At 44.2% G+C, this 14307-nt stretch overlaps 1 protein-coding gene across 1 annotated transcript in view; it reads right to left on the bottom strand.

Annotated features, from left to right (window-relative positions):
• The window catches only part of LOC115127998 (steroid hormone receptor ERR2-like), a 106481-nt gene that overhangs the window by 65751 nt on the left and 26423 nt on the right, over window positions 1-14307 (bottom strand). Inside the window, exon 2 of the mRNA XM_065026038.1 lies at window positions 9006-9433. Coding sequence (XP_064882110.1) covers window positions 9006-9433 — 428 coding nt within the window. The remainder of the gene's footprint in view (window positions 1-9005; window positions 9434-14307) is intronic.

Raw genomic sequence — 14307 nt, 5'->3', positions numbered from 1 at the left:
CGCGGTGCCAGGATGTTGGCACGACCTTTACTGCAGTAGCGTTTGGGGTTAGCAAAGTGGTTTCAGAGTTAGTTTAGTGTTTCTCAACTCCAGTCATGGGAAAATGTGTGACTGCATGTTATTGTCCCAGCCCGGCTCTAACACACCAGATTCAACTAATCAACACCTTTAGACTTTGATCAATTGTAATTCATATTTATGAAGGGTATTGTTTATACATTTTAGAACTAATTTGTAGTCAATGAAATGTGATGCAATGTCAAATGTCATAACTGTCACAATAATGTCACAACTGTCATAATTATGTCACAATAATGTCATGACTGTCACAATAATGTCATGACTGTCACAATAATGTCATACCTGTCACAATAATGTCATGACTGTCACAATAATGTCATAACTGTAATAATAATGTCACAATAATGTCATAACTGTAATAATAATGTCATAACTGTCATAATAATGTCATAACTGTAATAATAATGTCAAAACTGTCATAATAATGTCATAACTGTCACAATAATGTCAAAACTGTAATAATAATGTCATACCTGTCACAATAATGTCATACCTGTCACAATAATGTCATACCTGTCACAATAATGTCATAACTGTCACAATAATGTCATAACTGTCACAAAAATGTCATAACTGTCACAATAATGTCATAACTGTCATAAAAATGTCACAATAATGTCATAACCGTCATAATAATGTAATTACTGGAATAATAATGTCACAACTGTCACAATAATGTCATACCTGTCACAATAATGTCATGACTGGAATAATAATGTCACAACTGTAATAATAATGTCATAACTGTCATAATAATGTCATAACTGTCACAATAATGTCATAACTGTCACAATAATGTCATAACTGTCATAATAATGTAATTACTGGAATAATAATGTCACAATAAGGTCATAACTGTCACAATAATGTCATAACCGTCATAATAATGTCATAACTGTAACTAAACTACTACAGTAAGAGAATGCGGTCCATCCAATAACATCAACACATCAAAATTCACCGTATCAGGTCATTTCTAAATGTTATAACGCCCCTCATAATGTCATAACTGTCAGGGTCAATAATGTCATACCCCTCTCCTTGTCCTCCTCCGTCTCACTGTCACAATAATGTGATTGTTATTGACTGTGGTGTCATGACGGACAATTAATCTGTCAGGAAGGAGAAGAGAAGGAGAAGAAGAAAGTAACTGATGATGAACAACTCAGAGAGGAGAGAGAGGAGAGGAGGACAATAATGTCAAACAGAGAGGAGAGAGAGAGGAGGACAATCAAACAGAGAGGAGAGGAGGACAACTCAAACAGAGAGGAGAGAGAGGAGAGGAGGACAATCAAACAGAGAGGAGAGAGAGGAGAGGAGGACAACTCAAACAGAGAGGAGAGGAGGACAACTCAAACAGAGAGGAGAGGAGGACAACTCAAACAGAGAGGAGAGGAGGACAACTCAAACAGAGAGGAGAGGAGGACAACTCAAACAGAGAGGAGAGAGAGAGGAGAGGAGGACAACTCAAACAGAGAGGAGAGAGAGGAGAGGAGGACAACTCAAACAGAGAGGAGAGGAGGACAACTCAAACAGAGAGGAGAGGAGGACAACTCAAACAGAGAGGAGAGGAGGACAACTCAAACAGAGAGGAGAGGAGGACAACTCAAACAGAGAGGAGAGGAGGACAACTCAAACAGAGAGGAGAGAGGAGAGGAGGACAACTCAAACAGAGAGGAGAGAGGAGAGGAGGACAACTCAAACAGAGAGGAGAGAGAGAGGAGGACAACTCAAACAGAGAGGAGAGGAGGACAACTCAAACAGAGAGGAGAGGAGGACAACTCAAACAGAGAGGAGAGAGAGAGGAGAGGAGGACAACTCAAACAGAGAGGAGAGAGAGGAGAGGAGGACAACTCAAACAGAGAGGAGAGAGAGGAGAGGAGGACAGAGAGAGAGAGAGGAGAGGAGGACAACTCAAACAGAGAGGAGAGAGAGGAGAGGAGGACAACTCAAACAGAGAGAGAGGAGGACAACAAACAGAGAGGAGAGAGGAGAGGAGGACAACTCAAACAGAGAGAGAGAGAGAGAGGAGGACAACTCAAACAGAGAGGGAGAGAGAGGAGAGGAGGACAACTCAAACAGAGAGGGAGAGAGAGGAGAGGACAACTCAAACAGAGAGAGAGAGAGAGGAGAGGAGGACAACTCAAACAGAGAGGAGAGAGAGGAGAGGAGGACAACTCAAACAGAGAGGAGAGAGAGGAGAGGAGGACAACTCAAACAGAGAGGAGAGAGAGAGAGAGGAGGACAACTCAAACAGAGAGGAGAGAGAGAGGAGAGGAGGACAACTCAAACAGAGAGGAGAGAGAGAGAGAGGAGGACAACTCAAACAGAGAGAGAGAGAGGAGAGGGAGAGGACAACTCAAACAGAGGACAACTCAAACAGAGAGGAGGAGAGAGGAGAGAGGAGGACAACTCAAACAGAGAGGAGAGAGAGAGGAGAGGAGGACAACTCAAACAGAGAGGAGAGAGGAGAGGAGGACAACTCAAACAGAGAGAGAGAGAGAGGAGGACAACTCAAACAGAGAGAGAGAGAGAGGAGAGGAGGACAACTCAAACAGAGAGAGAGAGAGGAGGACAACTCAAACAGAGAGGAGAGAGAGAGAGGAGGACAACTCAAACAGAGAGGAGAGAGGACAACTCAAACAGAGAGAGAGAGGAGAGGAGGACAACTCAAACAGAGAGAGAGAGAGAGGAGAGGAGGACAACTCAAACAGAGAGGAGAGAGAGGAGAGGAGGACAACTCAAACAGAGAGGAGAGAGAGGAGAGGAGGACAACTCAAACAGAGAGGAGAGAGAGAGGAGAGGAGGACAACTCAAACAGAGAGGAGAGAGAGAGAGAGGAGGACAACTCAAACAGAGAGGAGAGAGAGGAGAGGAGGACAACTCAAACAGAGGAGGACAACTCAAACAGAGAGGAGAGAGAGGAGAGGAGGACAACTCAAACAGAGAGAGAGAGAGAGGAGAGGAGGACAACTCAAACAGAGAGGAGAGAGAGGAGAGGAGGACAACTCAAACAGAGAGGAGAGAGAGGAGAGGAGGACAACTCAAACAGAGAGGAGAGAGAGGAGAGGAGGACAACTCAAACAGAGAGGAGATCTATAATTGTATGGGCTCTGTCCCCAACTCAAGAGGTCTATAATTGTATGGGCTCTGTCCCCAACTCAAGAGGTCTATAATTGTATGGGCTCTGTCCCCAACTCAAGAGGTCTATAATTGTATGGGCTCTGTCCCCAACTCAAGAGATCTATAATTGTATGGGCTCTGTCCCCAACTCAAGAGGTCTATAATTGTATGGGCTCTGTCCCCAACTCAAGAGGTCTATAATTGTGTGGGCTCTGTCCCCCACTCAAGAGATCTATAATTGTATGGGCTCTGTCCCTGACTCAAGAGGTCTATAATTGTATGGCTCTGTCCCCGACTCAAGAGATCTATAATTGTATGGACTCTGTCCCCGACTCAAGAGATCTATAATGGTATGGGCTCTGTCCCCGACTCAAGAGATCTATAATTGTATGGGCTCTGTCCCCGACTCAAGAGATCTATAATTGTGTGGTCTCTGTCCCTGACTCAAGAGATCTATAATTGTATGGGCTCTGTCCCCGACTCAAGAGGTCTATAATTGTGTGGTCTCTGTCCCTGACTCAAGAGGTCTATAATTGTATGGGCTCTGTCCCCGACTCAAGAGATCTATAATTGTATGGGCTCTGTCCCTGACTCAAGAGGTCTATAATTGTATGGGCTCTGTCCCTGACTCAAGAGATCTATAATTGTATGGGCTCTGTCCCTGACTCAAGAGGTCTATAATTGTATGGCTCTGTCCCCGACTCAAGAGATCTATAATTGTATGGACTCTGTCCCCGACTCAAGAGATCTATAATGGTATGGGCTCTGTCCCCGACTCAAGAGATCTATAATTGTATGGGCTCTGTCCCCGACTCAAGAGATCTATAATTGTGTGGTCTCTGTCCCTGACTCAAGAGATCTATAATTGTGTGGGCTCTGTCCCCGACTCAAGAGGTCTATAATTGTATGGGCTCTGTCCCCGACTCAAGAGATCTATAATTGTGTGGGCTCTGTCCCCGACTCAAGAGGTCTATAATTGTGTGGGCTCTGTCCCCGACTCAAGAGGTCTATAATTGTATGGGCTCTGTCCCTGACTCAAGAGGTCTATAATTGTATGGGCTCTGTCCCCGACTCAAGAGATCTATAATTGTGTGGGCTCTGTCCCCGACTCAAGAGGTCTATAATTGTATGGGCTCTGTCCCTGACTCAAGAGGTCTATAATTGTATGGGCTCTGTCCCCGACTCAAGAGATCTATAATTGTGTGGTCTCTGTCCCCGACTCAAGAGGTCTATAATTGTATGGGCTCTGTCCCCGACTCAAGAGGTCTATGAATATATGGGCTCTGTCCCCGACTCAAGAGATCTATAATTGTATGGGCTCTGTCCCCGACTCAAGAGGTCTATGAATGTATGGGCTCTGTCCCCGACTCAAGAGGTCTATAATTGTATGGGCTCTGTCCCCTGACTCAAGAGGTCTATAATTGTATGGGCTCTGTCTCTGACTCAAGAGGTCTATAATTGTATGGGCTCTGTCCCCGACTCAAGAGATCTATAATTGTATGGGCTCTGTCCCTGACTCAAGAGGTCTATAATTGTATGGGCTCTGTCTCTGACTCAAGAGGTCTATAATTGTATGGGCTCTGTCCCCGACTCAACAGGTCTTTATTTGTGTAACTATTCTAGACCCTATTATGGAAATGTTTTCCATTAAAATAATCCTTGGTAAACATATGTACTTATGGTGAAGCGTGAACAAGTCAAGATGCTTTGCTGACTATATACTGCTTGTATAAAATACTGTATGTAAATAGTGGTGTACATTTTACATAATATTTTTTTCATACAAATCCTCTACTGATATGTTTTCCTATATTAGGAAATCCTTTACTCCTTAACAGTCACGAACGCTGGAGGACTTCCTCTAGTCATTAACAGTCACGAACGCTGGAGGACTTCCTCTAGTTATTAACAGTCACGAACGCTGGAGGACTTCCTCTAGTCATTAACAGTCACGAACGCTGCAGGACTTCCTCTAGTCATTAACAGTCACGAACGCTGGAGGACTTCCTCTAGTCATTAACAGTCAAGAACGCTGGAGGACTTCCTCTAGTCATTAACAGTCACGAACGCTGGAGGACTTCCTCTAGTCATTAACAGTCACGAACGCTGGAGGACTTCACCTAGTCATGATCAGTCACGAACGCTGGAGGACTTCCTCTAGTCATTAACAGTCACGAACGCTGGAGGACTTCCTCTAGTTATTAACAGTCACGAACGCTGGAGGACTTCCTCTAGTCATTAACAGTCACGAACGCTGGAAGACTTCCTCTAGTCATTAACAGTCAAGAACGCTGGAGGACTTCCTCTAGTTATTAACAGTCACGAACGCTGGAGGACTTCCTCTAGTTATTAACAGTCACGAATGCTGGAGGACTTCCTCTAGTCATTAACAGTCATGAACGCTGGAAGACTTCCTCTAGTCATTAACAGTCAAGAACGCTGGAGGACTTCCTCTAGTCATTAACAGTCACGAACGCTGGAGGACTTCCTCTAGTCATTAACAGTCACGAACGCTGGAGGACTTCACCTAGTCATGATCAGTCACGAACGCTGGAGGACTTCCTCTAGTCATTAACAGTCACGAACGCTGGAGAACTTCCTCTAGTTATTAACAGTCACGAACGCTGGAGGACTTCCTCTAGTCATTAACAGTCACGAACGCTGGAAGACTTCCTCTAGTCATTAACAGTCACGAATGCTGGAGGACTTCCTCTAGTCATTAACAGTCACAAACGCTGGAGGACTTCCTCTAGTCATTAACAGTCACGAACGCTGCAGGATTTCCTCAAGTCATTAACAGTCACGAACGCTGGAGGACTTCCTCTCCTTATTAACAGTCACGAACGCTGCAGGACTTCCTCTAGTTATTAACAGTGACGGACGCTGGAGGACTTCCTCTCCTTATTAACAGTCACGAACGCTGCAGGACTTCCTCTAGTTATTAACAGTGACGAACGCTGCAGGACTTCCTCTAGTTATTAACAGTCACGAACGCTGGAGGACTTCCTCTAGTCATTAACAGTCACGAACGCTGCAGGACTTCCTCTAGTCATTAACAGTCACGAAAGCTGCAGGACTTCCTCTCCTCATTAACAGTCACGAATGCTGCAGGACTTCCTCTAGTTATTAACAGTCAGGAACGCTGGAGGACTTCCTCTAGTCATTAAAAGTCACGAACGCTGCAGGACTTCCTCTAGTTGTTAACAGTCACGAACGCTGCAGGACTTCTTCTAGTTATAAATAGTCACGAACGCTGGAGGACTTCCTCTAGTCATTAACAGTCACGAACGCTGCAGGACTTCCTCTAGTTATTAATAGTCACGAACGCTGGAGGACTTCCTCTAGTTATTAACAGTCACGAACGCTGCAGGACTTCCTCTCCTTATTATTAACTGGAGACTTCCTCTCCTTATTAACAGTCACGAACGCTGGAGGACTTCCTCTCCTTATTAACAGTCACGAACGCTGGAGGACTTCCTCTAGTCATTAACAGTCAAGAACGCTGCAGGACTTCCTCTCCTTATTAACATTCACGAACGCTGGAGGAATTCCTCTAGTCATTAACAGTCACGAACGCTGGAGGACTTCCTCTAGTTATTAACAGTCACGACCGCTGCAGGTCTTCCTCTAGTCATTAACAGTCACGAACGCTGGAGGACTTCCTCTAGTCATTAACAGTCACGAACGCTGGAGGACTTCCTCTAGTTATTAACAGTCAGGAACGCTGGAGGACTTCCTCTAGTCATTAAAAGTCACGAACGCTGCAGGACTTCCTCTAGTTGTTAACAGTCACGAACGCTGCAGGACTTCCTCTAGTTATTAATAGTCACGAACGCTGGAGGACTTCCTCTCCTCATTAACAGTCACGAATGCTGCAGGACTTCCTCTAGTTATTAACAGTCAGGAACGCTGGAGGACTTCCTCTAGTCATTAAAAGTCACGAACGCTGCAGGACTTCCTCTAGTTGTTAACAGTCACGAACGCTGCAGGACTTCCTCTAGTTATTAATAGTCACGAACGCTGGAGGACTTCCTCTAGTCGTTAACAGTCACGAACGCTGCAGGACTTCCTCTAGTTATTAATAGTCACGAACGCTGGAGGACTTCCTCTAGTTATTAACAGTCACGAACGCTGCAGGACTTCCTCTCCTTATTAACAGTCACGAACGCTGGAGGACTTCCTCTCCTTATTAACAGTCACGAACGCTGGAGGACTTCCTCTAGTTATTAACAGTCACGAACGCTGCAGGACTTCCTCTAGTTATTAATAGTCACGAACGCTGCAGGACTTCCTCTAGTTATTAACAGTCACGAACGCTGGAGGACTTCCTCTAGTTATTAACAGTCACGAACGCTGCAGGACTTCCTCTCCTTATTAACAGTCACGAACGCTGGAGGACTTCCTCTAGTTATTAACAGTCACGAACGCTGCAGGACTTCCTCTCCTTATTAACAGTCACGAACGCTGGAGGACTTCCTCTAGTCATTAACAGTCACGACCGCTGCAGGTCTTCCTCTAGTCATTAACAGTCACGAACGCTGGAGGACTTCCTCTAGTCATTAACAGTCACGAAGTGCGGATCAACTTATAAGTCGTCAATTCCCTGATATTTTCTCAGTTGAACAGATTACTGTGAGGCATTACAGACATGGCAGACACGATGCCAACAGGGCAACACACACACACACACACACACACACACACACACACACACACACACACACACACACACACACACGCACGCACGCACACAGAAGGCTAACATAAACATCAACCCAGCAGATTTCAAGTGTGGGTGGCTTAATTCCCTGGGTAAACATTAGTAATCACCACCAAATGGTATGACTCTTCTACCACTACTGATGACATCACTGTAAGGTAACACGGTATGACTCCCCTACCACTACTGATGACATCACTGTAAGGTAACACGGTATGACTCCCCTACCACTACTGATGACATCACTGTAAGGTAACACGGTATGACTCCCCTACCACTACTGATGACATCACTGTAAGGTAACACGGTATGACTCCCCTACCACTACTGATGACATTACTATAAGGTAACACGGTATGACTCCCCTACCGCTACTGATGACATCACTATAAGGTAACACGGTATGACTCCCCTACCACTACTGATGACATCACTGTAAGGTAACACGGTATGACTCCTCTACCACTACTGATGACATCACTGTAAGGTAACACGGTGTGACTCCCCTACCACTACTGATGACATCACTGTAAGGTAACACGGTGTGACTCCCCTACCAATACTGATGACATCACTGTAAGGTAACACGGTATGACTCCCCTACCACTACTGATGACATCACTGTAAGGTAACACAGGCCACCCTGTTAACTCCTCATCTCTTCTCAGGTCACTTCCTGGTTGCCTGTGTAGTTGTAGGTCAAATGTCATCCAGTATCCAATTCTGCCGTTACAATTTTTTGGGTTGTTGTTGTTGAAAGGTGTGAAACTTACAATGATATAAGGTCGTCTTACTTACTTGTATGTTGCTCTGGATTAGAGCGTCTGCTGACTAAAAAAAATAGAAATAAAATGACATTTAGCAGACACTTTTATCCAAAGCAACTTACAGTCCAGTGGGTGTATATCCCTGTGATACTTGAACCCATGACCCTTGAACCCTCTGACCCTGGCAACTGTCAAAGGAGACAAATAGGACCACATAGAATAATTCAACTCTTAAAGTACATAGAATCAATTGGGCCTCAACTGTTAGGGACTGTGAGAAGGGAGTGAGAGAGGGAGGGTTAGTGGTAATATACCTTGTATGGTCCTTTTGAAGAAGGCTTTGCAGGCTTCGCAGGAGGCGACCCCATAGTGGTAACCCGATGCGATATCCCCACACACCAGACACAGCCTCTTCGGAATCGCATTCAACATATACTCGCACTTGATCGGTGAATCATCCGCCATGCCCACTCCGCAGTCGTCATAGCGCCGGAGACAGGCTCCGCCCCCTCCCAGCATGCCCGGGTTGAACATGGGCTGGGAGTCGAGGACGTGCGAGCGTCCGTTGAGGTTGTTTACGTTGACGTAACCGCTGCTGGCGTCGCTATTGGCCGAGGGGCTGTGGTGACTGACGGTGTCAACCAGGGAGGAGGAAGGGGAAGAGGGCTCGGTCTTGATATAGGAGCCACAGCTGGAGGTCAGGTGACACTCCTGGAGATCAGAGGGCATCCTGCTCAGCAACCTATAGCAACACAGGAAATATAAGGACAAAGGTCAGCTGGAGGTCAGAGGAAAGGAGACAAATGTCCTCACTCAGAAAGGACAGTTCAAACAGTCAAGAGTCAGTTTCAATACACTGTATGTCTCACTCTCTTTTCTTTTTTTTTTTACCCCTTTTTCTCCCCAATTTCGTGGTATCCAATTGTTGTAGTAGCTACTCTCATCGCTACAACTTCCGTACGGGCTCGGGAGAGACGAAGGTTGAAAGTCATGCATCCTCCGATACACAACCCAACCAAGCCGCACTGCTTCTTAACACAGCGCGCATCCAACCCGGAAGCCATCCTCACCAATGTGCCGGAGGAAACACCGTGTACCTGGTAACCTTGGTTAGCGCGCACTGCGCCCGGCCCGCCACAGGAGTCGCTGGTGCGCGATGAGACAAGGACACCCCTACCGACCAAGCCCTCCCTAACCCGGACGACGCTAGGCCAATTTGTGCGTCGCCCCACGGACCTCCCGGTCGCGGCCGGTTACGACAGAGCCTGGGCGCGAACCCAGAGTCTCTGATGGCACAGCTGGCGCTGCAGTACAGCGCCCTTAACCACTGCGCCACCCGGGAGGCATGTCTCGCTATCTGGATTATTCTTTGAGACAGTCCTCGAGAGGTACACAATCATTTCTAAACAGTTGAAATAAACACCCATCTATCGTCACCTTCATCTTTCTAAAGTTACTGGGGTTTATTTTGTGCCTCAAGAGAATGAGAATAAAGCCTTTTACTTCACATATAGAACCAGGAAGTGAACTCAATGGAAATAGAGCGAATGAAGCTAAAAAACAAGCTGTTAATTGGAGAGGTTTTGTTGCTCTCAGCAGAATCCAGTTTATTATGATCTGATCACAATCAATAGTCCTGGTTGGTTAAAGGATGGTGCCGAGTTACTGCAAGGAGATAAGGGAACGAGGACAGTGTGTGTGTGTGTGTGTGTGTGTGTGTGTGTGTGTGTGTGTGTGTGTGTGTGTGTGTGTGTGTGTGTGAGTGAGTGTCTAAAAGTTTAAATGAGCTGCATTGCTGTTACATCAACCCAGAGTCTAAGAAATATATCTATATAAATATACAGCAAATGCACAGTACAAGTCAACAGTTTGGACACACCTACTCATTCAAGGGTTTTTTCTTTATTTTTACTGTTTTCTACATTGTAGAATAATAGTGAAGACATCAACACTATGAAATAACACATATGGAATCATGTAGTAACCAAAGTGTTTGAGATTCTTCAAAGTAGCCACCCTTTGCCTCAATGACAGCTTTGACAACCTTCCTCTAAACCAACCCTCCTCTAAACCAACCCTCCTCTAAACCAACCCTCCTCTAAACCAACCCTCCTCTAAACCAACCCTCCTCTAAACCAACCCTCCTCTAAACCCTCCTCTAAACCAACCCTCCTCTAAACCCAACCCTCCTCTAAACCCAACCCTCCTCTAACCCCTCTTTCAAACCCAACCCTCCTCTAAATCCAACCCTCTTTTAAACTCAACCCTCCTCTAAATCCAACCCCCCAAATGGCACCCTATTCTCTATGTAGTGTGCATCCCTATGTAGAGTGCATCCCAATTGGCACCCTATTCCCTATAGAGTATAGTGCCCTGGCCAAATGGCACCCTATTCTCTATGTAGTGTGGATCCCTATGTAGTGTGCATCCCTATGTAGTGTGCATCCCTATGTAGGGTGCATCCCAAATGGCACCCTATTCCCTATGTAGTGCACTACATTTGACCAGGGCCCATAGGATACCATTTTGGATGTATAAACAGGCTGTGGTTTATTAAAAAACAGACTTGAGTTTTAATTCGGACTGTAATCTACTTTCACCTGGTAGTCCGTTGTAAAACTATAGCCTACTGTGTTATCTACTGGAGAGAGTTAAGAAGTGTAAGGATATCTAATGGTTAATATATCATTCATCATTCCCTTCCCAGACAGATAGAGGGAGGGATTCCCTATAGGATTGGTACATTGTGCCATATGTAAAAAGTAGTTCATTCCATACTTAGCACACGGCAACACTGGGGAGATGGTTTTTTCTTTCTTTATGTTACATTTAATGGAAATTTCAAAACGTCCCTTCAAATCTGTTGAAATGAAATAATGGCACGGCGCACGAGCTCACAAATTCTACATAGACAGAAATAGCTTCGGCTTCAGTTTCATCATTTTGTTTACCTCTCACTCCTCCGTGCAGAACTGTATAGAGTGTTCTTAGCCCAGGTTGGTTTTCAGTTTTTTTAGTTTTTTTTGACTGATTTCCGCAGTTGGCCCCTCTCCAAACGATTCACAGCTTTTCCTCCATATACTGTAGAAGAAGCGGTACAAAACCGACCCGGTGAGCACAACTCGTCAGACAGAGAGAAGTAAAAGGTCACAAGGCTATTCCGTCTCCGAGGTTTGGGGCAGTCCCATATCGGGCGACAAACGGCCTCATCGAACAGGGTTATGTCCACCCCTAGTGAAGAGCGATGTTGACTCCGTGCCCCAGAATGAACATAGCGGTACCCTTGGCTTTAAAATGTGATATGGACAAATGTGAAAGCGTCTGGATATAAAGTCATGTATCAGCAGGCAAATGTAAAAAAATCAAAAATAAATAAAGTAGTGTTGGGTGAGAAAATGTTTACTACCACTGAAATAGACTTAAATCTCAGTGTGTATGTGTGTGTGTGTTTATGAGTGTGTGCATGTATGTGTGTGTGTTTATGAGTGGGTATGTGTGTGTTTATGAGTGTGTGTATGTGTGTGTGTTTATGAGTGTGTATGTGTGTGTTTATGAGTGTGTGTGTGTGTGTGTATTTATGAGTGTGTGTGTGTTTGTGTGTGCTTGTATGCATGGCGTGATCATCATGGCAATGCTGCATATCCCCAGCGTAAATCCATCCTCTCTCTCTCTCTCTCTCTCTCTCTCTCTCTCTCTCTCTAATCCTCTCTCTCTCTCTCTCTCTCTCTCTCTCTCTATAATCCACCCTCTCTGTCTCCCTCTCTCTCTCTCTCTCTCTCTCTCTCTCTATAAACCAACAAATTCATTTTCCTCACTGTTTGAGGGCAAACCGTGCAAAACGTTCACAGACTAAAAATGACTCCAAATCTCACAATCACTTTAAGTAAATGACACAATGGAGGCATCATGTTATGATACAGCTTCCGCCATAGGAAGGTCAAGGCATCATCCATCTACATTTGTGGGGGGAATTTAACAGCTAAATTAGATCTCTTTGAATGAATTGGGTGTGTACTAAACAATATCCTCTATATTTATATCATACACATGGATTAAACTGAAGAGGCCTGTTATAATGGGCATGACCCCCCCCCCACCCCCCTCCCTGCATGACGGGCTAAACCCTTGCCCTCTTTCACTGGCAGCCTAATAATTACTTTTAAAGGCACAATCTGCAGTTCGAACAATAACAAAACATAACCCCCCCCCCCCGCCACTGATTTAGGTAAACAGCTGAGGGGAGGGGCTTGTGAAATGTAATCCGTCTCAAACTCATGGACAGAGATGTGGATACGAGGACTTGTCATCCACGATATCACAATTGTAGATTTAAGGATTGTTTGAGGCCGTACAGTGTTCGTTTACATTTACATTGTTTACAAACAGAGGAGTAAAACTAGGTTATATTTTAAGCTGAGTCAATTAGGCATCTATTAGTTATATTCTTCAAGAATCAACGGGTATATCAGTCATTTTGAAGTCAAAAGATTGAAGTAGCAACTGCAGAGGCTGAGGAATTAAACACTATGAAGAAATTAAACATTATGGAGACATTAATCACTATGGAGACATTAATCACTATGGAGACATTAATCACTATGGAGACATTAATCACTATGGAGACATTAATCACTATGGAGACATTAATCACTATGGAGACATTAATCACTATGGAGACATTAATCACGATGGAGACATTAATCTATGGAGACATTAATATGGAGACATTAATCACTATGGAGACATTAATCACTATGGAGACATTAATCACTATGGAGACATTAATCACGATGGAGACATTAATCACTATGGAGACATTAATCACTATGGAGACATTAATCACTATGGAGACATTAATCACGATGGAGACATTAATCACTATGGAGACATTAATCACTATGGAGACATTAATCACTATGGAGACATTAATCACAATGGAGACATTAATCACTATGGAGACATTAATCACTATGGAGACATTAATGAAGATGGAGACATTAATCACTATGGAGACATTAATCACGATGGAGACATTAATCACTATGGAGACATTAATCACTATGGAGACATTAATCACTATGGAGACATTAATCACGATGGAGACATTAATCACTATGGAGACATTAATCACTATGGAGACATTAATCACTATGGAGACATTAATCACTATGGAGACAATAATCACAATGGAGACATTAATCACTATGGAGACATTAATCACGATGGAGACATTAATCACTATGGAGACATTAATCACTATGGAGACATTAATCACAATGGAGACATTAATCACTATGGAGACATTAATCACTATGGAGACATTAATCACTATGGAGACATTAATCACGATGGAGACATTAATCACTATGGAGACATTAATCACGATGGAGACATTAATCACTATGGAGACATTAATCACTATGGAGACATTAATCACTATGGAGACATTAATCACGATGGAGACATTAATCACTATGGAGACATTAATCACTATGGAGACATTAATCACGATGGAGACATTAATCACGATGGAGACATTAATCACTATGGAGACATTAATCACTATGGAGACATTAATCACTATGGAGACATTAATCACGATGGAGACATTAATCA

The sequence above is a fragment of the Oncorhynchus nerka genome, linkage group LG13 (genome assembly GCF_034236695.1).
Source record: "Oncorhynchus nerka isolate Pitt River linkage group LG13, Oner_Uvic_2.0, whole genome shotgun sequence".
NCBI classification, from domain to species: Eukaryota; Metazoa; Chordata; class Actinopteri; order Salmoniformes; family Salmonidae; genus Oncorhynchus; species Oncorhynchus nerka.
This window is presented reverse-complemented; position numbering and strand designations above follow the sequence as displayed.